The sequence below is a fragment of the Setaria italica genome, chromosome IV (assembly GCF_000263155.2).
Source record: "Setaria italica strain Yugu1 chromosome IV, Setaria_italica_v2.0, whole genome shotgun sequence".
Classification (NCBI taxonomy): Eukaryota; Viridiplantae; Streptophyta; class Magnoliopsida; order Poales; family Poaceae; genus Setaria; species Setaria italica.
The window spans coordinates 24807845-24833773 of NC_028453.1; the positions used below are offsets into that span (position 1 = coordinate 24807845).

At 44.4% G+C, this 25929-nt stretch overlaps 2 protein-coding genes across 2 annotated transcripts in view; one reads left to right on the top strand and one right to left on the bottom strand.

Annotated features, from left to right (window-relative positions):
- Positions 1-5283: 5283 nt before the first annotated feature.
- On the bottom strand, positions 5284-17767 carry LOC101776749 (TOM1-like protein 9). Its single transcript, XM_004965415.3, has 10 exons — positions 17526-17767; positions 16164-16242; positions 15037-15135; positions 14760-14873; positions 14362-14525; positions 13858-13939; positions 13530-13615; positions 7467-7643; positions 6811-7349; positions 5284-6162 (listed from the first exon to the last, which is right to left on the bottom strand). The coding sequence occupies exons 1-10, from the start codon at positions 17627-17629 to the stop codon at positions 5549-5551; spliced, it is 2058 nt and encodes a 685-aa protein (XP_004965472.1). The 5' UTR covers positions 17630-17767; the 3' UTR covers positions 5284-5548.
- A 3267-nt stretch (positions 17768-21034) lies between these two features.
- LOC101777161 (xyloglucan endotransglucosylase/hydrolase protein 3) overlaps positions 21035-25929 on the top strand; it is a 6741-nt gene continuing 1846 nt past the window's right edge. The window contains exons 1-2 of the mRNA XM_022826105.1: positions 21035-21166; positions 21541-21755. Coding sequence (XP_022681840.1) covers positions 21035-21166; positions 21541-21755 — 347 coding nt within the window. The remainder of the gene's footprint in view (positions 21167-21540; positions 21756-25929) is intronic.

The window sequence follows — 25929 nt, forward strand, 5'->3', positions numbered from 1 at the left end:
AGCACTTTGAAAGGTGGTTCGAGGGCAAGGTTAGTTCTATTTTTTAATTTTTTTATTCCATGTGATGGTTAGAACGATGTACTTATTAACTACCATTTGTTTTCAAACTGTGTTTGCATATCACCAAACTATATGAGAAAGCGGAAGCGAGCGAACTGATGTATGCCCTTTATTAAGGACCGGACCATCGAGCTCATGTGTTCAATAGATGCTACATCAATAACTGGCTATTTCGAACAACTACCATTGAGAGAAACCTCGTCACACAAAACAGTGGTGTGCTTGTGAGGGGTGATGGTACTACTGGCAACATGACCTGGTATGGAGTGATTAGAAACTGATCTCACTCGAGTTCCCTGCACAAAAAGAAGTTGTATTGTTTCAGTGTGATTGGTATGATGTGCCGGCTGCCAGTACCAGCAGAACTAGAGGATACAGTAGGGATAAATATGGTGTTATCGATATCGATACTTCCAGGTTCAGATATTCAAATGAACCTTATATTCTGGCAACACAGGCCGAACCGGTGCTTTTTGTCAACCTCGTGAACAACCCAGGATGGTCTAGTGTTGTTGCGGTGAGACGAAGAAATTTGTTTGCCATGCCAGAAGCAGAAAATGAGGGTGACATGGAAGTCAATATACTTGATGTGGGAATCCAAGACATGAATTTATTAGGCCCAAATGAGGATTTGTCAAATTGGACAAGACCAGACAAGGAAGGCACAACTGGTGATTCCTCTGTTATTGATCAGATGCGTGCTGAAGCAGTTCTTGAACCAGATGATGCAGTCTTACTTGATGAGGATGATGATGATGAAGATGACACCTACATTGACGATGGAGTTGTTGCACCAGTTGTGGTAGAAAGCTTAGAAGATGATTTCTTTGTTTAAATACTTATCCTTTGTTCAACAGTCATGTTTTTCTGGATTTTTTGTTGAAAACTATCACATTGTCCGGGATAATGAATAGCTGCAGTTGGTCTTCAAACTATTATACTCATGTTTGTTTTCTATCGTAAGCACCAATATCAGCAAACTGGATAATTTTTTTGTTTTCTGAAATCATAATGGAAGATGCGGATGGTGATCATCCTTGTTGAAATATGAAGTGAATTAGCCATCTTCATCATGTAAACAAGTAATATAAAGGTTGCTTAATGTCGTACACACCACAGTAGCCTAGTGGTAGATGAGGGTTTGCTTGTACTTTAGTTCCTGGGATCAAATCTTCCGTGGAATTTTTTTTGTTAATATAATATATTATTCAAAAATGCGTGGAGTATTTTATCTATTGCAACCATTTTTGGTATATTGCAACAATTTTAGGCCGTTGCATTAGGGGTAGTCTAATGCGTGGAGTATTTTATCTATTGCAACCATTTTTGGTATATTGCAACAATTTTAGGCCGTTGCATTAGGGGTAGTCTAATGCGTGGAGCATTTTGTCTATTGCAACCATTTTGTATATTGCAACACTTTTAGGTCGTTGCATCAGCGGTAGTCTATAGCAACACGAAAAAATCGTGGTAATATTAACATGATATTGCGTCCATTTAGGATTGTAGTTGCAATAAGTACTTAACAATTGCAACACCACAAAAGATTATTGCAACCCCAAAAACCATGGCAATAGGAACATGCTATTGCATCCATTCAAAAATCTTGTTGCAATAACCACCCTAGCAATTATAACACCATGGAACATTATTGCAAGCCATAACAACCATGGCAATAGTTACAAGCAAAAGCAACCAAATCCAATATAGTTGCAATAACACCAAGTAATTGCAACGAAAATCAATACCATTGCAACTCAAAAGTGCCATGGCAATAATGCCAACTAATTGCAACACAATTCTTAATGGTTGCAGTAGCACAAGCCTGTTGCAATGACAAACCACACATATTGCAACACATTTAGTCCGTTGCATTATAGGCACATATTGCAACCATTTTATGAAAAAGTTGCAATACGACCCACCTATGGCAACCAAATTAGTGGTGTTGCAATCATATGGCATGGCATTGGAGGTAAAACCTTGTAGTGAAAGCAACATCTTCCTGCAAAATGAGATAAGTCAATTGACTAGGACATTCAAAATAAGTACTCAGGGGCTAAGGTCACGGGTACTTACAGGCTTCAACGAGTGTGAGGCACTGAATTCTCGCACAATAGTGGGGATTTCGCCCACATTCTTGAACATTCTCTTGAACCTCACCATGACTTCATCTGTGTTGATTTCATCACAAGAGAATCTGGATGGATCATTGAGGCCGGTATACTCATAGCCGTAATGGCACTGCTGCTGTAGAGGTTGGATGCGGCACTTCATAAAGCTAAAGGCCACTCCTACTCCAGTAAGGCCTTATTGTTTCAGGTGGGCGATTCTACCCATCAAATCGGGCATATTGCATGCAATCGCCATGCTTTAGCTCATCAAGCCACCCATCAAATCGGGCAATTGCAGGCAATCGCCATGCTTTGGCTCATCAAGCCACCGAATGTTCCAGGAGGAATGGTGCCCTGTCAGCTTGGGGAGTTTTGGATCATGGTTGCCAATGTAGCACCATTTTTCCTTCCACCCGGCACTGGAGTCTATCAACTCGTAATCCATATACTGGTTGCCGGCTGTCTCCCGCATCTGAATTCCAGCGCCCCTGACCAAAAGCGTGTGTTCCCTCGAGGGTTGTGGCTTCACATGGAAAATTTTCCGGAATAATTGAAAATGCAGCCTAATCCCTAAAAAAGCTTCACAAAAATGTACGAAGATCGCAATGTGGAAGATTCCATTGGGGATTCAGATGAACCAACTCCAACTTATAGAAATCCAGCAAGCCTCAGAAGAAATCAGAAGTTGGCAATGCGAGACCCCGCTCAATAAAGTGAGCAAATATTACCGTCTCATCGGGATAGGTCTCCAAAGGGCAGGCATTGCCATATGCAGATCGCCAGTTGATGAAGTCCTGATCTTGGAGTAAATTGGTGGCTACGAGCGCCTTGATATCTTCCTCCTTCAGAGTTGATCGCTTCCAGGCACAGACGGGATTTGGTGGCACGGTCTGATCAGTTTTCCCATACTTGGGCATTGGCAACTACGGCTCTTTTTTCTTGTCAGATGTCTTCTTCTTCTCACCTTCGCCTGATTTGGACACAGTAGCTTTCCTACCCATCCTTGATGTCACGAGCTTCTTCTGTCGCATACGCTCGGGGGCTGCTTGGTGGGGAGACCGCGGCGCTAGTGTTTGGAGATCGAACAGTGGCGATGGCGCTAGGGCTAAAGTGTGGAAGTTGGAAAGGCAAATGGCAAAGGTAAAACGGGTGGGATAACTTCCTTTGTTATTTATAACAGTGGAACGGTAAAAACTACGCAAATAAAGGAATTTTTGTTTAAAGGATCCCTAGAATTTCAGACACCTGATTGGCATTTACCTTCATTTCAGGAGGAGATAAGATCTCCTTCCAGAGATGATCACGTTAACCAAAGGTTGACCCTTATACCCACTAAACTAGTCGGCTAAAGGCTCGGGGGCTGTGTGTCATGTGTCCATCGATAAACAGGTTTTTTCTCTGGGTTTTTAAGGGGAAGGTAATGCAAATTATGGATTGACCCTCAGCCTGATTCTTTGATTCAACCTAAGGCTCGGGGGCTACTCCATATGGAGTGCGACTTTCGTCGCACTTCCCTATAAAGTTCAAGATTGAAGGATACGAGAGTGAGTTAAATGAGGCTTGAGCACATTCTAGCCACATGGCAGTTTTCAGGTACATTTGAAGATTCAACCAGATAAAGTGCTTGAAGAGCATCAAAACTAGTTAGTAAAGTCTACAAAAGTACTCAAAACTGCTGCATTTGACTAAAAAGTACTGGGGAGCTTGTCGTACATACATCTATAGGCCCAACAAAAGGTTTGGACAGTCCTAAATATGCAGCTGGACACCGAGATGCATCTGACATGAAGACCATAGCGCAGGACGGCGTAGTCTACATAAAAAGACACGAACTAGTCAAGGATTAGGAAAGTACTCATTATAATAAGAGTAGAACTCCTCTAGTAGTATTCGACTAGTATTCTTGTAACCAACCGACCTCTAACCCTACCCACGGCAATATAAGACAAGGCACGGATCTCCTCCAAAGCAATTCAATTCAACCAACACACAGACATAGGGTATTACGCAATCTAGCGGCTGGAATCTGTCTAAATCATGTGTCTGCGTTTACCTTCGAGTTCTTGATCTCGACGAGCCCCACTAACCAAAACACTACCTCGGGCATCCCTTTCGATAGGTTGCTAGATCTAAACACCAACATGGCACGAAGTATTTAATTGTATATCAAATTTGAAACAAATGATAAAATTCAATTTCAAAAAAGTATAATTAAATATAAGGATAGAAAGATTCAATAAAACCTGACCAAACCTCGTATTTGATCGTACTACCAACATAATCCGTACAATGAAGAATGCAATTGTAGTTTTTTTTTTCCAAACAGTACCGTTCCCAAATGACCTTGGTAACTTTACACGTGGTACCTTTTTGCTGGTACAATTCACAGAATGCAAAGTAATTAATACTAGCAAATCTATTTTGACCATTTGATTAGGCATGCAAGGTAATTAAGTAGGCCCACTTGTGATCCAATTCTTATGATTGTATTTTTGTGGGGATCATTTTTTAATTATATCAGAATTGTAGTTTTTATGGCTCAAATACCAAACTGAATAAAATTTTGCAAAATTTTAGCAAACAAATTAAAATCAAAAGAAAGGTGCAACAACCGAACTTCGATCTAAGAATAAAGAAGTGAACTCCAAAACTGGTTCAAATATAGGTCATTGTGTACATACCTATTGCTTGATTGCTTCATGTAGCCAATGGTCCAACCATGTTTAGTTGCTTTGCTCATTCTAGTTCATCAATATACAGGTTCGTGAATCATGAATTCATTCACAAGTTTTTCACCCCATCAATATGAACCAAAACACAAAACTCATCCAAGTTTCACAAATTTTCTCGAACACATAGGATTTGTGAGTCCCTATGGGACTCACACAAACACACACACTGACAGAGACGTGCACACGCACATCCAAGTTTCACAACTTTGCTGAACAAGTAGAGCCAACAGCTCGGCAAAGGAATTTCAAAATTACGAGCAAAATCGTATGTTAACGCCACCTTTGACACTCTACGGAACCCCTACTTAAGCAATTTTGAAAACTACGAAACCCAAACTCACCTGATACATTCCTCTTGATAACAGACAGGGGCCTCAGGTAACAAGAATGTGTTTTTTTTCCCCTTCCTTTGGTTGGATATTTATATGTACACACATAGAACTTCAGAATACTAGTAAAGAAAACATAATTGCTTGCAAGAATCAAACAAAATAAAATTATGCCGAACACTCGCTATGAATCCTCAGAATCTATAACTCTCACCTGCTACTTTCCAATAGGGAAAAAATTGAAAAATAACTTATATACTCTGAGCGAAAGCTATCACCATGGCCGAAACTGGTAGTAAGCAATCACTCGTCTTTACAAGTCACCAGGCTTATTTGATGCAGTTTTGCTAGGCTTTGTTTTGGCAATGCTAACAAGATCACTAAAGAGTGAATCTTCTGGTCTGCTTGGCCTGTTGCGCTGCTGGAGGGAAGACCCTGTGCCATACAGACCGCTGTCTTGCATCGAGAGCCCATTCATCCTCTGAGGCAGCTCGTTTGCACTGGTGTATGCGTATCCAGCATTTGGAACATAGTAGCCACCAGGCTGCTGACCATAGCCATAACTGGCCATCTGGCCACCATACATCTGCTGCTGATACATGTCTCCTGCCATCTGCTGGGGGTACATGCCTGGTTGGTTGCCCTGCACCGGCGGAAACATTCCTCCATATGGTGTATTTGGCGTCACATATTGTTGTTGAACCCCTAGTCCAGGCTGAAACTGCCCTCCTGGTTGTCCTGTTGGCATTGGTTGCGAAGGTAAAACCTGCTGCCCAGGCTGGGCAATTTGAACTGGCTGGGGTTGGCTAACTCCGAATTGTGGTGGAACTGACAAACCACCAGGATGGCTAGCATGGAATTGCTCGCTTTCTGCAGGCTGAGCTTCCCAGGGTGGTGGCGGAAGGTCGCTGGTTTGTTCATCTTGACCTGTCAAAGACCAATAGCCAATAGCTGAATATCTGAGGACTAATAACTTCTACATGGTAAATACAAAGAAGCTAAGACAAAAACTCAACCTGTTTGATGCTAACTTTATAACAGGCTGTCTGGCATTGAGGTAGATTGTGCTACTTCTTTCGTGTTTTTTATCAACATTTTTTTTGGTGCTAGGCTAAGTTGCAAATGGTGATGTTATTGTGTCTCAAATTACACAAAGGGTAAGTGGTGACTATAGCATAATTCTTTTCTAAAAAAGAGATATTTTGCAAGTGCTTTGGTCAACAGCTTAGAAAAATGAGGAAATAAGAAAGGCATATACATAGCAACTATAGACTGATGCAGTGTTTTAAAGGCGACAGGGCGACCTTGGCAACCTGAGCACACCTTATCGCCTACGCGACAAGGCGGACCGGTTCCCCAAGTCGAGCTGGGTCCACCCGGACGCCTAGGCGATGCCTTTGAAACACTAGACTGATGAAAAATAACTAGGCATTAAGTACCATTTTCACATTACCAAGCAGAAGCTGCTTTTAGTGCTTTACTGACAAAAAGTGAGTAAAACAAACAAAAATAAATACCAAGCTAATATATGTTTTAGAAGCTTCAAATTTAGATTAAATAAGACACTGTTAGTACCGTAATTTGGTGACTGTTGTGGTGGTATCGCTCCATGAGCAAACTGCCCATTCCATGAACTTGCTGAGGTTAAGTTGGAGCCTTGATCATAGGGTGCCAATGTATTCGAATTTAAGCCATTAGAATATGGAGAAGGATGCTGCGGTGGAACAGGATGCTGCGGCGGAACAGGTTGCTGTGGTGGAACAGGTTGCTGTGGAGCAAGATAGGCTTGTGCTGCGGAGGGATTAGGATTTGTGTTTGGCATAGGCAGCATGGAAGGGTTCTGGCTGGTGCTATTGATAGCATTGCTATCTGAAAACATGTCTAAAAGGTCTAAAGTACTGTGGCTTGAAGAAGCTGAAGCTGCAGGCTGATTGCTTACAGGAACAATGGCTTGGGAATGAACAGGTTCTGGTTTGAAAAAATCATCTCCACTAAGTAGGTCAATATTAGGTTTAACAGCTGGTTCTACATGAGATTTCGAACCACTTGATGATGGCGGTGCAGGAAGTGCTAACTGCTCAAATGGCGTCACGCTACTGGAATCTTTAGAAGGCCTGGCAAGTTCATATGTTTATAAAAAAAGTCAAGTCAGAGAATTATCGTTCAGATACTGTTTCGAGGGCTACTAAACCCTCATTATCAAAAAAAGAAATTGCTAGAGATAACACAACCTTTGATCTGTCTCTTTTGTCACCTCTGGATTTGTTGGAGAACTGTCAGCACGGGCTGGGAGTGCTTTTGGCTTTTCTACCCGAACGGCTATGCCAGCAGCAATTGCATCGTGTTTTGCTAAAACACGCTGCAAATCATCATTCAATGAAAGGCCCTGACTCAACAGATCCTCGTCACTGTCACCATTAAATAAGCATTAGAAAACCATTCTACTCTCACATGAAAACAAAGCACAGGATATTGTAAGTCATGCTTTGAGTATCTAGTTCAAGACTTCAAGGATGTAATCTCAATGCAGGCTTTGTAGACGGTAGACCACACAAAATTCATAAGGAATGCTAATGAGAATTCTCCATACTAAAATGTACTGATCAACAACTGCATTTTTTTAGAATAGGTAGGGTTGAACCATTCTTGGAAGCACTTGTATTCATAACAGGGGCACTAGGCCCATATATATACAGGTACAGGAGGGGGAAATACACACAAAACCCCCTAATAGAAAAGGTAAAATACCAACAGTACATATACATCTAACACCCCCCCCCCTCAAACTCAAGGTGGGTCAAGAACACTAAGTTTGGAGAGATAAAATCTGTGCTGAACACGGGTTTATGCCTTTGTAAAGAAATCAGCCAACTGCAACTCTGAAGGCACATACTGAAGAGCAATGACCCCATCCTGAACCTGTGATCGTGTATAAGAGACATCCACATCAATATGCTTAGTAAGCTCATGCTTCACCGGATCACGGGCAATACTAATAGCTCCCGTACTGAAACACCAAAATCCTCAAGCAACCACCTCTGCCGTCACAAGTGCCATAGCACGCAACTCAGCCTCAGCACTCGAACAAGAAACTGCTACCTGCTTCTTAGTCTTCCAAGCAATAAGGGAACCACCTAGAAAAACACAATAGGCAGAAAGAGATCGACGATCAGAGGGATCACTAGCCCATGTAGCATCACAATATGCTTGGAGATGTAAGGAGCTAGAGCGTGGAAAGAATAGATGGTGTGAAAGAGTCCCACGAAGATAACGTAAGACACGAAGATGACTATAATGAAGATGAGTGGGAGCAGAGACAAACTGACTCAGGATATGCACAGCATAGGAGATATTAGGACGCGTAACACCAAGATAAACAAGACTCCCAACAATATGTCGATAACAAGTGGGATCCTCAAGAGGCTCACCATCAATGGCTCGAAGATAAACACTAAGTTCCATGGGAGTCTCAACAGTCCGCTGATCAGTAAGAGAAGCTCGATCAAGAAAATCCTGAACATACTTTTCTTGAGACAGATAGAAACCCTCAGATGTAGAAGAAACCTCAATCCCAAGAAAGAAACGAAGAGGACCAAGATCAGATATAAGAAACTGCTCACTGAGATGGGCTTTGACAAAGGCAATATACAAAGGCAACATAAAGGAGAAGAGTCCGACCACGTGGCGAAGTATGGACAAAAAGTGCAGGATCATGAGCACTAGCAGAAAAACCAGCAACAGTGACCATAGAGGCAAAACGCTGGAACCAAGCACGAGGAGCCTGTTTTAGCCCATAAAGCGAGCGATGAAGACGACACACTGTACCCTTAGGAACAGAATACCCATGCGGCGGCTACGCAGCTCACCATTAAGAAAGGTATTCTTGACATCAAGCTGAGAGATGGACCACTCACGAGAGATGGACCACTCACGAACAGACGCACGAGGAGCCTATTTTAGCCCATAAAGCAAGCGACGAAGATGAAAAACCATACCCTCAGGAACAGAATACCCAGGTGGCGGCTACATATAGACCTCACGCAGCTCACCATTAAGAAAGGCATTCTTGACATCAAGCTGAGAGATGGACCACTCACGAACAGAGGCCACAGCAAGAAGAGTGCCAACAGTAGTCATGTGAGCAACAAGAGCAAAAGTCTCATCATAGTCTCAACCATGCTCCTGCTGAAAGACACGAGCAACAAGACGAGCTTTATAGCGCTCAAGAGATCCATCAGAGCAGTTCTTGACCTTATAAACCCACTTACATGTAATAGGGCGCACATGGGCAGGACGAGGAACAAGATCCCACGTATGAGTGCGCTCAAAGAGCGGCAATCTCCTTAGACATAGCATGTTGCCATTCCGGATGAGGAAGAGCATCACGATAAGATGCCAGTTCTGAAAGAACAGTAGCAGCATAAGCAGAAAGAGAATAACAATTAGGACTTCAACGAAGGCGATGACTACGACGAAGAAGCTACTAAGGAGAGGAATCCTCTGAAAGAGAGGCCTCAATAGGAGAAGATGGCACAGCAGAAGACGATGGCACAGCAGAAGGCCGAACTCGACGAGTATAGACATGTGTCACTGGTGGCTTCACAGAAAAATCAGCAGCCACAATAGGATAGTCCAGAGAAGTAGACTCCGAAGAGAGCACTTCAGCACGATGAACAGGCGAGGAGACTACAGGGGGAACCACTGGAGGAGGGAGGAGGTACCTGACGTGATAAAGGTGTGATAGCAATAGAGGTATCAAGTAATATTAAGAAGGATAGTGGATCAACCAAAGATGCCGAGGAAACATCAAAAGAAGGATGAGGATAGAAAGGACGATATTCATCAAAAACATCATCCCGAAAAATCTGCATCATACGACCACCCGGTTCCCAACAACGATATCCCTTACGCTCAAAACTATAGCCGAGAAAAACACACTCAGCAGACTGAGCAATCAACTTCGCGCGCTCACACGGTGCAAGAAGCACATAGCACACACAGCCAAAGAGACGAAGACTGGAATAGTTAGGCGACTTATTCAGAAGACGCTCAAAAGGAATCTCACCATGAAGGGCAGAAGAAGGTTGAATGTTAGTCAAATAAGTGGCCGTAGACACAGCCTCAGCCCAAAAATGAGGCGGAACAAAAGAAGCAAGCATAAGAGCACGAGCAATCTCAAGAAGATGATGATGCTTGCGCTCGGCCACACCATTTTGAGCATGGGCGCCAGGGCAAGAAAACTGAGCAAGAGTGCCTTGCTCAGAGAGAACCTGACGAAGAGCTATAGAAAGATACTCACCTGCAGAATCAGCACAAAAAACACGAATGGAAGTGTCAAAATGAGTATGGATCATAGCAGTTAAAGACTTGTAGATAGATAAGGCCTCGGTGCGATGTTTCATAAAATAAATCCATGTATGACGAGAAAAATCATCTATGAATATAATATAGTATCGATGGCCCCCTTTAGAAACAAAGGGAGCAGGATCCCAGACATCCGAATGAACAAGATCAAAAGGACACTGTGAAAGACTCACTAGAATGATAGGGAAGCTAAATCTGCTTGCCCAACCAACAACCCTTACATTGAGCTAAAGACTCATAACCTGAAACTGATCCTAGAAGACCACGACGAATCAAACTAGACAGACGAGAGCCACATAGATGACCCAAGCGATGATGCCATTGATCAAAAGATGAGGGTGACGAAGCAGCCAAAGCGGAGCCAACTAGACTGACGAGCGCAGCGGAAGGAAGACGAAGCCAGTCAAACTCCCAAAGACGCTGAGAATCACGACGACAAGGGCCAGTACCAACCAGCTAACTCGTGCGACGATCCTGAACATAACAAAAATCAGGATCAAGAATAACACGACAGTCATGATCAGTGAGCTAGCTAGCGGACATGAGTTGCATGGTTAGATCGGGAACATAAGAAACATCAGAGACATGAAATGAGTCAGATAAGAGAGTGTCATGTCCTACAACAGGAAGAGAAGAACCATCGGCTGTACAGTGGGAGAACCAGGTGGAGAACGTATGGAAGAAAGACAGGTGCAACGGAGTCATATGAAACGAAGCACCAGAATTAAGAATCCATGGATAAATACCTAGAGTAAACATGGAAGGTGATCCCAGAGTCGAATACTGAGAAGCAGCAGCAGAACCTGTAGGTGCAGAAGGCTGAGTCACAGAACCCGCAGCTCCCGGTGGTGTAGAAGAAACAAGGTGACTGAGCAACCTGATGATCTCCTGTGTCTAAGAACCAGCCAAACTCCTCTGAGGACCTCCAAAACTAGAACCACCAGTACCACTAGTACACTGCGAAGAACAAGCAGAACCACCGGTACCACTAGTACCCTGTGAAGAGCATCCACTGCGGCGAGACTGACCCTCACGAGACTGAGCCTTCTTCCTGTAACAATATGCCTCCACATGGTTATCCTTGCCACACTAGTCACATTTAAGACCTCCACCCCCTCGACTCTCAGAAGAAGGCACCACAAGAGGAGGAACAGCAAGACGAGTGAAGGAGCTGGCGGCCAAAACTGAAGAGTACCGCATCAATCCAACAGCAAGAAGGCGAGTCTCCTCATTACGAACATCAACAAGAGCCTCCATCAGGGAGACACAAGGATGGCGAGCAAGCAACTGTGCACGAAGTGGCTCAAACTCATCCCGAAGACGCGTCAAGAAGTAGTAGGTGCAGCGAAGCTCAAGAGCCTACTGCTGACCCAGACAGGACTGACAAGTGCTCGGTGACAACTGAGGACCAATGTCAAGCTAGCGCCAAATAGCAGAAATCTGAGCATAGAAATCATCAACTATACCATCACCCTGTCGAACAAGCTGCTCCTGACAGATGGCTGAAAGAAAGGTAGACTGACCAATAGGCTCATAACGCTTACGAAGAAAAGCCCACATCTGATGTGCAAAATCAAGCTCAACAATATCAGCCGAAACCTTGTCCTCAATGCTAGCACCAAGAATAGAAGCATCTCGAGCATCCTCATCAACCCATGTCCTGTATGCAGTAAACTGAGACTCATACGATGCAAGACCATCATCATAATCAGCAAGCAGCTTTGCCACATCCGCATCATAAGCAGCAAGCAACCGATCCATCTCCTCAGCTGTAGCCTTCTCTGGAATCACAGGCCTCTCAAGAATCACTGGGTATGTAGGAGCAGTAGGACGAGGTGGGCAAGGCAACTCGCCAGTCAGAAACTCCCAAAGACGAAGACCACGCATATGAATCCGTAGACGATGAACCCAATCTTGATAGTTGGTGCCATTGAACAGCACCGGACAACGTAACACTAGGACACCACCAGAGGAAGGAGCCGAAGGAGCCATGGCGGCCACGAGAGCGCAAAGGAATAGCGGCGAGCGACAGCGAAAGCGCAGAGGAATAGCGGCGCAAGCGTTTTTTTTTTCTCGCTGCTAGTACTCAACAGTCGTGCGCTGTAGAAACAAGTAACAGAGAGTATGCAGAGCAGCAGTTTTTTTTTTTTACCTTCACGGGAAGCTTTATATCTTCACACGCGGGAGGACAAGCAAACCTTATCCAACGTTATCGCTTCACGCGGGGAGGACCAGACAACTAGACGGAGGAACTCGAGCAAGCTACGAGCGGCCGGCGGCGGCTACGAGCGGGCGGCAGTGGCCGGTAGCGACGACGAGCAGCCGGCGGGGCAGGGGGAGACGGCAACGAGCGGCCGGCGGGGCCGTGGGAGACAGCGACGAGCGGGCGGCGGGGGCTGGCGTCGACAACGAGCGGGCGGCGAATCTGGCGAGTGGAGAGCCGGACGGGCGGCGGCCGTAGGCGCTACGCAGGCAGGCAACAGTATAGATTCGGCGGGGAGAATAGCACGCAAGTGCAACGTGCGTGGAAAAAAAGGATCTAGGGTAGATTGAGAAGAAACCTAACCCTAGTTTGGCTCTGTACCATGTTAGGAATAGCACTTGTATTCATAACAAGGGCACTAGGCCCATATATATACAGGTACAGGAAGGGGGAAATATACAAAAAAAATCCCTAATAGAAAAGGTAAAATACCAACAGTACATATACATCTAACAGATTTATGCTTATAGTGAATCAACAATTAGTATTTTAACACAAATACTGGCAGTACTATGCGAGCATTCTAATAGCTCTTCCAAAAGGACACAAGAATGAACTTGGCATCAAGAGTATTTAGTGGGTTCAATATTCATAACCTAAGTTTGACTACCTAATTTCATTTACTCCATACGCTGGTTGGAAAGCATAACATAGAGCAGTAACCTACGATGTTGAATTGACGAGTTGGACCACTCTTCGCTTGTATGACCGGCATTGGTCCACAAGGTCCACAATTACCTCCTGCCTTAGACCCTGCATGGTCATTAATAATATTCAGAAATACTGATTACAGGGATTACTAGAGAACTTTTAGAACTACATGTTAGAGTTCAATCGAACAATCTGGAAAATGTCAACACATAATCCAGTTTTCATAAAAAGAAATCCAAGAAGAAAATGTGAGGCAAACACTTTTACAAATAAACTGGTCATCTCATTATTTTACTAGATGTATAAATCCAGAGGACAAGTAGGCACAGTGCAGAAATAGATACCTCTCTGTTATTAGGATCAATAGCATTCAACATCTCTGAAAGAACATCCATGACCCCACGTGCATTCTGAATTTCTGTCAAGCTGGCAATAAAAAAAACATAATGTGATTTTGAAACTTACTTCGGAAAGAAAACTCTTCAAACAACACACTGCTAATCGTAACAATCATTAAATTATGACATTCTAAAATTGGTTCAAAAGGATGCGATGTAGAAAGAAAAAGAAAAGAAAAGCTATGGAAAAAAAGCATTTATGCGTAGAAATTCTCAATACAGTTCCATAAAAAATTTCATGCATACCCTCATGTACTTCTCTCTGTAAGGCAGTTCTAACCATTTTAATAAACAATCTTAATGGGAACTGAAACTACAGACAAGCTGCAAACATAATCTGAATTATCTTAAAAGCGTTTTGGTTGACTGCACAATATAGTGGGAGAAGGAAAAGTGTTGGTTCTGAGCAACATCCATTCCATGGATAAATGGTAAAGTAAAGATATGTACCTTAACGTAGGCACTTCTGGTGCTGAAGATGATTCGGGCGCATCTTGTCGATAATCAGTGTTGCGCAAAGCAGGAGGTGGGTAGTTCCTTAGAGGTTGTGTCTGTGGAGGAGTATAAATTGGCACGGAACTCTCTGGCCTTTGAGGAAATACAGCTCCAGCACGCTGATATGTTGAGGAGTAAAAGCATGATAAGTTATAGAAATTTTAGTGCTAAATACTAGGTAAACTAACACTTCGAAGGTCTAAAGGGTTGTTCTACTGCAATTGTCCAGATATTGAAACATACCACTTAGCTTCTGCTAATAAACTTATTGTTTGTTAGTACTTGTTGTAACATAACGATAATAGCGTATGATCAAAATTTATGGAAGAAAAACAAAATATGATAGCATTTACCAGCATCTCTTGATATGCTGCATAATACTGTGGATATCTTGCACGGGCACCACCAAAAGCTTCTTGCCAAGTATCTATCAGAATTAGTATCTTCTCTTTAACATGATAGTCCGGCTACAGAACAAATAAAAGAACGGATTAAGTGTCATTTTTAATATGGAACAGGGTTACCAGGAAACCCAAGCCCAGAAATTTCTTCCCAGGATTCTGACAACTGTGTCCATGTCTAAGTGGAATTAAGAATTACACTAGAGAAGATTAAAAGGTGTTCAAGGACCTTCTTCTTAGCTATCTTCACCATTTCATGAAGTATATCCTTCTCAGCAACTTGCATGTGAACAAAATCTCCACAATTTTTAATCAAAGTCTCCAGCAACTGAAAGGAAAATGGGAAACAATTGACTTAGTACAGGTACTTAGTTGCATGTTGCCTGCTTTCAAGGTTAAGTACGAACTACCCCAAGCAATCAAATTAAATTGCATAACATAATCCAATTATTCATCTCTTGGATAACTAATGTATGCCGAGACAGATCAAAGAGGATAGAAGATAAAGTATTAAAACAGGAAGCATTAGGTTCATAGATGATAAAATTAGGGTTACATTGGCCCTGTTTGGCAGAGCTGCAGCCCCAAGAGATCTGTGGATTTCTTGCAGCTGAGTATCTCTAGCTCCAGAAATTTGTGAAGCTGGAGCTGTGGATAAACCTGAGTTGTTTGGTGGTTGAACTGTTTCCTTTCTATTCTTGACAAAAAAAAAAGTCTTAAGGTTCTTGATTTTAGCATACAAACTCCAGGTTCGAGGTGAAGCTTGGAGCTGGAGCCGTGCCAAACGGGGCCATTACATAGGAAAATTTGTTCTCTCTCTCTTGAGTAACTTTCCATGCGTTAACCATTTTTTACACTGGGGATTTTTATTAATTAAACAAAGAACTGAAATCATAAGCAGAGCTAGAATACTATGAATCACTATGAAATCAATGAGCCATTGATCGATTCATAAAATGAAGTAATGCTTAAAGATGCACACAATTTTGCACTTTCACGAACATAGGCACATCAGAGAAGCTAAGGGTCTGTTTGCTTTGTGTCCTCAACCAGTCTAGCTTAAGTGCAGCTCGCCGCATGTGTGGCGAACGATTTGTACTGGAATGAGCATAGCTGAGTTGCAGCAGCCCAAGGTTAGGCATGAAGCAAACACTAGCCTAGGGGAGTGCGGCAGCCGAAGATCTGGCGTGGCTAGTTTGGGCTACAAACCAAACACAGCCTAAATTAAATATGTTTAAAATTTTGAACTTATTTCTAGAAAACCATCAAAAGGCTCCTCTGACCATGACCAACTGGCAACTGATGATTCATATAGGTAAACAAAAGATATCAAGGCAATTGCAAAATGGTGTTTACCGTTAACGCAAGAAGCTGGACCTTTGAGTTCTTGTGTCCAATCCGTTTCTTGATAGTCTTCACTACATCTTTGGCTTGCCTATGTGAAACATGGAAGTGTGAGAGAAGACACTGAAGCACATGACATGTATTAACAAGATGCCATTAAAAAAGACTAAAATCCACCCTTACCCCACCCAAGAAAAGGGTACACGATCTATAAAGTATGATGAAGCAAATACTATTTCATGCAAGGTCCAGATTGATATCATTGTGATTTGCATTACTCCTTTAGTTTTGCAACATATTCTATCCACTTGTTTTCTGTTGATTCATGAAGCATTAAAGTTCAACTTTAAAAAATAGAAGAGTTCCGTATCTCACAGATGACAACATAAGATGAAACTGAATCAGTTCCAAGATCTAACAAAAACTCCATGGTGAATGAAACTTTGCATGTTTTGTTTCTGCCAGTCCATGTTCCTGTTTCCGTACTGATATCTCAGGTAGGGCCTATTTGGCAGATCTCCAAATTGTGTAATCCATTTTGTCTTCATTTTTTATTGAAAAATAGACTTGAACCATTTTATTTAAGCCTGCAAACACTGAGGTGCTGCTAGGAGCTATAGCCCCACCAAACCTTAGTCACACTATTAACTGAATTTGGTTGACCATCTGACCCATTATCTAAGGACTATTCAGGTTCGTAACTCATATTAAACCTAAAAAAAATGTTCAGGTGTAATGAAGTATAGAAATCCTGTCATCAATTAGTACACCAGACCAAAATTCTTTTCCAGTCCTTGTGTCTAGCGGAGGCAGAAGTCGACACGCATGACCTTTCTCTACAATTTCTAAAATTCTGCCATCACCTGGCTATGCAGCGACCATACTGTCTAGTCTATCTGGTGGCTACTAGGAATAGTGGACGGTGTGCAAAATGCAGTGACTGATCATCACTATGGCGCAGCTCTGCCGGAGCAGAGATTGAGATATTCCAGAACCTGGACATTTAACCATCGCCAAATGACGCAACAAATTCTATTTCTTCACCTATTGAAAAACAAACCCCTCGTTGTTTAATTGTTTGAAATTGAAGCCATTGAACAAACACGAACACAACGCCAAAGAAGTTGAGCCTCAAGTATCACGACCATGATGATTGATCATCAAAAGTTCCACCCCCGAACAATCAAACCAATTTTACCGTAAGCCTCACCCCAGCCGCCTACCCTACAGAATCGCTACGAGACCAGGACAATATAAGCGGCGCGACGGCCCCAACCGGGCTCCGAGCCTCTCTCCAGCGGCACCTCGCCGCCCGTAGGTAAACAGTGCGGAAAGGAAACGCCTAAACAAAGAGGGAAGGGAGCAGGCGCTCACGAGGGGTCGTGGTTGAGGATGTCGCAGATCTCGAGGTTGAGCGACCAATCAGGCCCGATGAGCGACTCGCTCGTCGCGCGCTCCACCAGCACCGACTGTGGCATCGCGGCGAGGTCCCCCTCCCACCTGATCGGCGGTGGCGTCGGCAGAGACGGCGGAAACCCTAGGCGGCGAGTTCCTTCCTCTTCTTCCTTCGCGTTTGCGCAGAGGGGCGCCTTTCCGGTCGGTCTCGGTCAGAGAAAGGGGGCGAGGACGAAAATAAAATTCCGCGTTTTCCTGGGTTCGAATCGGTTTGCGGTCTCCGTATGGGGTCCACGGATCAGAGAGGCGGGGGCGACGAGCTTTCCAAATTTGGGTTCGGCTGGTTGATTCCGGCGAGTGCTCTGTCCTCGCCAGACGCCAGTCGCCACACGAAATTTTGCTGGAAAATGTGTTTTATGCTGCGTGGCACACCGTGTCTGCGTTGTCTGATACATCGGCAAACTAGCCAAGTGGATGATTCTTTTATCGACCTGTACACGTACACGCACGGTGCTTTCTAGTGGAAATCTTTACTTTGTGTTGGAATTCACCTACACTTTTTTAATCTTGTGAACACGTATACACATCCTATTTTATGAATATCCCGGAAGAATTTAGGGCAGCGCATTTTATTGAGATTTTAAAAAAACTTCCTCGTCTCCAATTACTATTTGCTTTATCTTTTCTAGATTAATATCTTACACTATACTATATCTACATAGTTTTTCTAAGAAAAAAGAATTTTGGTCCTGCAACTTTACACTAAGAGTCAAGTTCATCCTCAACTTTCGGATAGGTCAATTTAGTCCGTTGAGTTTCATTTTTCAGGTCAAGCTCATCCTTGATGTGATGCTATATCTACCATGTCCGTGCAGTATTGGGCGTGTCCTTGCAATAGATTCTATCAACGGACACGGATTTCAAAATAAGCGTCAAGTAATAATAGGATAGTGGAAAGCCCTAACTTAGGTGCTTTTGGTTGGGCTTTCCAACCTACTTTTGCTTTTGCAAAAGCCAAAAGCTAACCAAAAGGCCTAAAAGGCATAGGTGTTTTTGCCCAAAAGCTGTTTTTACTCTAGTACAAAACTAAAAGTACCTACCTTCCTGCTTTCAAGTGCTTTTAGGGTCAAAAATTACCCACTTGCCACCGGTTCGTTTTTCCTCCCCCGTTCGATTGGTCCCCACGCGCAGTCCCGTCCGCCTCCTCCCCCGCACACGACCGTCCGCCTCCTTCGCGCGCCGCCCCGGCGGCCCGCCACCCGCCGCCCTCGGTCGCCGACCGCATCCACTGTTGATATTATTAGCGCGGGACAGCAACTTCATGTTGCTAGCGGACGCGGTGGCGACAGCAACGTGCGCACGATGGTGGCGCGACTACTCCGGCGAAACTGCAGCCAAAACCTGGACAACAACTAACTCTAGAGCATCTATGCGAGCATGCGCATCTTTCCCCATGGCTCTCATCCTCAGCTCATGGTTCAAACAAGCTCGCCCCCATCAGCGGCCATGGCCATGGCGCGCTCTAGCTAGGGTTGGGCATTTCAGCGGCCCTAGCTAGTAACTGCTCCAACGGGCGCGCGCGAGAGCATCCATGAACTCCAGCGAAGTCATTCTTGCAGCTACCCTTAGCGGAGAGGGTCGGGAAAGGGGTTCTCACCTTGGGGTGTTGATGGCGGTGGCGGAATAGGGGAGATATCATGGCGGCGTTGTGGCTAATTTCGTCGGGCAAGGAGTTGTTGGGGTCGCTTAGGAGGGTGTCACAGCATGGTGTTTGAGAGGAATTTGGTGGAGATGGCTTGACGGCAGCGAATTTGGTGGCGAGCTGTGGCGGGCGATACTAACGGGAGGAGCTTGAGAGGACGACAACGGTGGTGCTATAAATATGTGGAGCTTCATCGTGATCCCTTCTGCCAGCTCTGCCTGCCTGGTTGCTCTAGCGTTGCTACTCGACGGCGTGTGGCGGCGCTAAGATAATTACCGCGGTGGCCCGGCGGCGAGCTGCGGCACTGCCGTTGTTTCTTACTGTAAGTGCTGCTTGTCGTTGCTGTTTCTTACTGCCGTAAGTTTGAGCTTTGGTACACATAAACATGTCCTCTTTCTCAAGTAAAAATCATGTAAAAGAAACACGATTTCTTCAAGCACCAATAAACAAAAGTGTAGACGAAACGTAGGTTTATAAATGATAGATAGGAACTTTGTTCAAAGGATCCACTGTTTGAGAGATAAGTGTTCTGAAAATCCGATCATGAACTGAACACTTGAGTTTCAGTTTCAGTTATTTAACTGAGATTCTGCCTGAGTCTTAGATAGCATGAAATTTAAGTTTTGAGCTTCACATATAAAATTTATTTTTTTTTCCTTTCTAAAATAGTCATTTACATGTGAATCAGTGAACACATTATTTTGTTACGAGCAATTTGCATATAAACACACCCACAGACCTTTAGGGGTATTACAGGTATTTCTTACACAGCCTACAGTTTCACAGCTGCTCTAACCAAACAGTCTTCTGCTTTTGCCACAGCTGGTTTCTCACAGCTGCTTTTCCATAGCCCACAGCTTACAGCAGTTTTTCCAAAAGCCACAGCCCAACCAAACACACCCTATCTAGTTAGGGTATTAAGTGCAAAACCGGAACTCATGCACAGATTAGTACCAACAATTACCTAGTGGTCAATTAAGAACCATGCATGGTCGAACTAGTTAATGAGTAATGGTCTGGGTGGAGATTAGAGAAGCCGATCGATCGAGGTGCAACAACAGGTAGATCAAGCGCCGTGCAGGACAATTCTGAAGTTGAGTCGTCCACACCCTTCTTTCCACCCATCCGTTCATGCACGCACGCGCTGTCTTGAGACGCCTAGTGTCGACCAGCTGCTATATATATTAGGCCGTGCCATGGCGAAGTGAACCTAGCTCGGAGAACTGCATGCCTAGCGTGAGAGATGATAGAGAGCTAGGATAATAATGAAAGACCTCGATCTCGAATATTTCAGCTAGCCGCCATGACCTCCAATAAGGTGTGCCCATGGCTTCTCCTTTGCCTCATCGTCCTAGCCGCGGTTGCTAGCTTCTCATGGGCGGTGACGGTGCCGGTGGAGGCGCCGGTGCCGGGGTGTCAGGGCGCAGCATACTGTGCGTAACCTAACAATAGCTTCGGCAGTGGAACCTGGGCCTCGTCGCTCTGCTCGGCCCAGGATACCGAACGTGCGTGTAACCGGCCCAGACTGGAGTTGGCCCGATAGTGTGTCGCGTGTGTGAGTTCTCCAGCTCCGATAAGAGGAGCAGATGCGGATGAACGCATCATCCATGTAATGAACAATGACTTTGCCATAAACTCCTTCCGTGTTCCTCTAGATCTTCTCCTTCCCCACGCCGATTCCTTCCTCTCCAATCTTGGCTGCTAACATCCTGGTATCAGAGACGCGATCCTGGATCCCCTCCCTCCCCACCACCATTTCACTCATCTGCAGAAACGTGCGGGCGCCATGGACCCCAACACCAAACTCCTGCTCAACGAGATCCACAAGTGCTTCGCGATGAGCTCCACAAGTGCTTCGAGGAAAGCGACCACAAGTGGAAGCAGCGTTTCCTGGAAGCTGAGCGTCTTCACGGCGACTGTATCATCAAATTGGAGTCGTCCGCCAAGGCATCTGAAGAATAGCGTCCACTGGTCGACGTCGCTATCGACGACGTCAAGCTAGAACTCGGCAAGTTGTCGCGTCATTGGGACCGCTCCGTCCATCAACACGCATCCACAGACCACGGCCTCTTCCCGAGCCCCAAGTCGGCGTCCGTGCGCCCATCTGCTTCGGAACCCTGCGCCGACGGCCCTCATGGGCACTACGTCAAATCTGCTAACCGGGATGAGGGGTTTGGGTTGGTGTTCACCCATTCTCCTATCCCAGTCAAGGGTGCGTGTGCTTTTCCCCCTCCTCCCTTCCATCGATCTACTTCCCGCACATTTGGTAGTTCTCATGATACCGCTTCTCAGGATGGTTTCCACCTGGGTAAACTACCCAAGCTTAACTTCCCTGTGTTTGAAGGAGAGAATCCTAAATTATGGTTGTCTGGGTGTGAGGATTATTATGAGATGTATCGTGTCGATCCCTCAATTTGGGTCAAAGTTGCTGTTATGCAGTTCGAGGTGTCTAGTCCCACGGCGCGCTGGGCGTTATCGGTTGATAAACAGTTGAAGAGGGTCACATGGTCTGAATTATGTGCTATGCTTATCACTAGATTCGGCCGTGATCAGCAAGAGCTCCTGATTCGGCAATTGTTTCACATCAAACAATTTAGATCTGTAGCCGATTACATTGCTAGATTCACTGAATTGATTGATCAACTTATTGTTTATGGTCACTGCACTGATCCTTTGTATTACATCACATGCTTCATTGATAGCCTGCGGGATGATATTCGTGCCACTATTCTTGTTCAGCGTCCATCCACTCTCTGATACTGCTTGCTCTCTAGCCTTACTGCAGGAATAGGTGGCGGATCCATCACGATGCCAGGATTTTTGTCGCTTTGATGCTACTTATCCAGCTCGGCCTCCTCCTCATCGAGGTCCTTTACCACTTCCTATTCCTCCCCGGTTGGACAAAGCATTGGTTCCGGCAACTGGTGGTCCCGATGCTGCTATTCCAAAAGACTCTTCCCAGACTCAGATGGATAAATTTGCCTCCCTCCGTGCTTATCGTCGAGCTCGTGGATTGTGATAAGTGTGCTGAGAAGTGGCATCATGGATAGAAATGCTCCCCTACAGTTCAATTGAATTCCGTGCAAGAACTGTTTGATTTATTTTCTAAGGACGAATCCTCACCAGCTGTGGATACTCCTAGCTATTTGGGATCTGAATATCCAGGGCAACTATTTTTGGCTTTATCTCAAGATGCCTTAGTTGGTACTGAAGGCCCTCGCACTATGAAACTGAAGGGTTCTATTCAAGACCATCACCTAACCATTTTAGTGGACTCAGGCAGCTCACATACATTTCTCAGTCAGGCTCTTGCTTTTCAATTGAACGGGCTGACACAATTACCTGGACCTATTCGAGTTCAAGTGGCTAATGGAGCTATTTTACAATGTTCTTCTCATATTCCTGCTGGCATTTGGTCTGTTCAAGAATTCAGTTTCACTTCTGACCTTAAAATCATCCCATTGGACCATTATGACTTGATCTTGGGTATGGATTGGCTTGAGCAGTTTAGCCCCATGAAAGTGCACTAGAAACATAAGTGGATGTCCATTCCATACCAGGGTACCACTGTGGTTTTGCATGGAATAAATTCTCCTGTATCTAATACTTAATGGTCCATGTTTTCCCATTAACAATTCAACCTGCCAATCCCCAACCTTCTAATCTACCTGCTGAGATTATTGCTCTTTTGTCTGAATTTTCAGCTGTTTCTGCACCTATTGATGGTATCCCTCCCCCAAGATCCTGTGACCACTCTATTCCATTAGTACCTGGTGCCAAACCTGTTTTCATCAGACCCTACAGATATCCCCTAGCTCTCAAAGATGAAATAGAAAAGCAAATTCAAGATATGCTTGACAAGGGGATTATTAGACCTAGCAACAGTCCTTTCTCTTCCCCAATGTTGTTGGTCAGGAAGAAGGATGGTTCTTGGCGTCCTTGTGTGGATTACAGGTATCTTAATGCCCTTACAATTCGAGGTCAGTTTCCTATACCAATCTTTGACGAGCTAGTGGATGAACTTGCTGGTGCTAGTTGGTTTTCTTTATTGGACCTCAACTCTGGGTTTCATCAAATTAGAATGAAGACTTGTGACAAGTTTAAAACAGCATCTTAGACACATTTTGGGCATTTTGAATTCTTGGTCATGTCCTTTAGATTGTGTGGAGTTCCTGTCTCTTTTCCAGGGTGCCATGAATTCCACCCTCGAGCCTCTTCTCAGAAAATGTGTGCTAGTATTCTTTGATGACATCCTAGTTTACAGCAAGACTTTTGAAGAACATCTGTTACACCTAAGAGCAGTCCTCCAACTATTGGCAACTGATAAGTGGCAAGTTAAGCTGTCTAAATACTCATTTGCTCAAAGGCAAATCTCATACCTGGTCAAAGGCAAATCTCATACCTGGGCCACATTGTCAGCTTTGAAGGTATTTCTATAGACAGCAACAAAATTTCCACCATTACCTCTTGGTCTCCACCAGTTAATGCTAAAGAACTTCGCAGCTTCCTAGGCCTTGCTGGTTACTATAGGAAATTTGTCAAACACTTTGCAGTTATTGCCAAACCCCTGACTGCCCTGCTCAAAAAGCATATTATCTTTATGTGGACTTCAGACCATCAGCCTGCCTTTGATGCCCTCAAATCTGCTCTAAGTTCAGCACCTGTTTTAGCTACACCTGATGTCTCAAAACAATTTTGTGTGGAAACAGATGCCTGTGCTACTGGGATTGGTGCTGTGTTAACTCAAAATGGTCATCCATTGGCATTCATTAGTAAACCACTTGGCCCCAAAACTTCAGGTCTCTCTACTTATGAGAAGGAATATTTGGCAATTCTATTGGCTGTAGAACAGTGGAGATCCTACCTCCAGCATGCTGAATTCACCATTTACACTGATCAAAGAAGCCTTATTCATCTTTCTGACCAAAGGTTGAACACTCCATGGCAACAAAAAGTTTTCACTAAGCTTTTGGGTTTGCAATATAAGATAGTATACAAACAAGGTGTTTCTAATAGAGTAGCAGATGTTTTATTAAGAAGACCACACTATGACCACCAACTATGTGTAGTTTCTACATGTGACCCTTCTTGGATTACTGTCATTGTTGAAGGATATAACTCTGACCCTTCTACACTGCATATTTTGACCAAGTTGGCTGTCTCCAGCAATTCTGTACCTCACTTCTCTTTGCAAAATGGGCTCCTTCGGTTCAACGGCAGATTGTGGATTGGCACTAACAAATCCCTCCAGCCAGGGGCGGATCCAGAACGGGACTGCGCCTCGGGCTGAGCTGTTAAATCACACCTAAAATAGTCTAATCTTATCTTCTAAACCTCATTTTGTTAGGCTAAACAACACATATGTTAAAGGGACTCCATGATCTCGCCCCGGGCTGCAGCCCGGGCAGCCCGGGCCCTGGATCCGCCCCTGCCTCCAGCTGCAACTCCTTTCAGCTCTACATGCTGCTCCTACAGGGGGGCATTCTGGTTCCCTGTCACCTACATGCATCTCAAGCAACTACTTGTCTGGAAGGGAATGAAGACAGACACCAAGGAATATGTTGCTACCTGTCAAATTTGTCATCAAGCCAAGCCTGATAGAACTAAATATGCAAGCCTACTTCAACCTTTGCCTCTACCTTCCTCTGCTTGGCAAGCTATTTCTATGGACTTTGTTGAGGGTCTTCCCACTTCACAGCACAAGAACTGTATCCTGGTGGTGGTTGACAGATTTACTAAGTATGACAGATTTACAGCTGCCACTGTAGCCAAAGCATTCTTTGACAACATCTACAAACTTCATGGCCTTCCTGATTCCATAGTGTCTGATAGAGACAAAATATTTACTAGTCATTTTTGGAAGGAACTTTTCAAGCTCAGCAAGGTTTCTCTCAACATGAGCACTAGTTACCATCCCTAAACTGACGATCGGATAGAAAGGGTTAACCAATGCTTGGAGACTTTCTTACGTTGTTATGTGCATGCTTATCCCTCTAAATGGATGGATTGATTGAGCCATGCTGAATTCTGGTGTAACAGTTCTTTCCATTCAGCCATTAGTTGTTCTTCTTTTGAAGCTCTATATGGTTACACCCCCAAAAGTCTGGGCATTTGTCCTTCTTCTCAAACCCAAGCTACTAATCTCCTGTCCTGGATAGAAGACAAAAAGCTTATGTCTGCGTTGCTGCATCAACATTTACACCGTGCTCAACAGCGCATGAAACATCAGACAGACAAGTGTCGGCAAGAACGCTCCTTCTTAGTGGGTGATTCTGTATTCCTCAAGCTTCAGCCATATGTGCAGTGCTCTTTGGCTCCTAGGGCCAATCAGAAACTCTCCTTCAAGTTCTTTGGCCCCTTCAAGATCTTGAGCAAAATAGGTCCAGTCGCTTACAAATTGGATCTCCTAGCTTCTGCATCGATTCATCCCGTCTTCCACGTCTCGCAGCTAAAGAAAGCCCCTCCTACTACCCATCAGGTAACAGCTGATCTTCCCCCACACTCGGATTCCTGCCAGTTTCCTGAGCAGGTCCTCGCCAAACGCATGGTGACTCAGGGATCTTCTACTGTGCAACAAGTGTTGGTCAAATGGTCTGGCTGGTCCGATTCCTTAGGGGGCGTTTGGGAGGAGGGGGCTAAATTTTAGCTCCCGTCACATCGAATGTTGGACACTAATAGGAG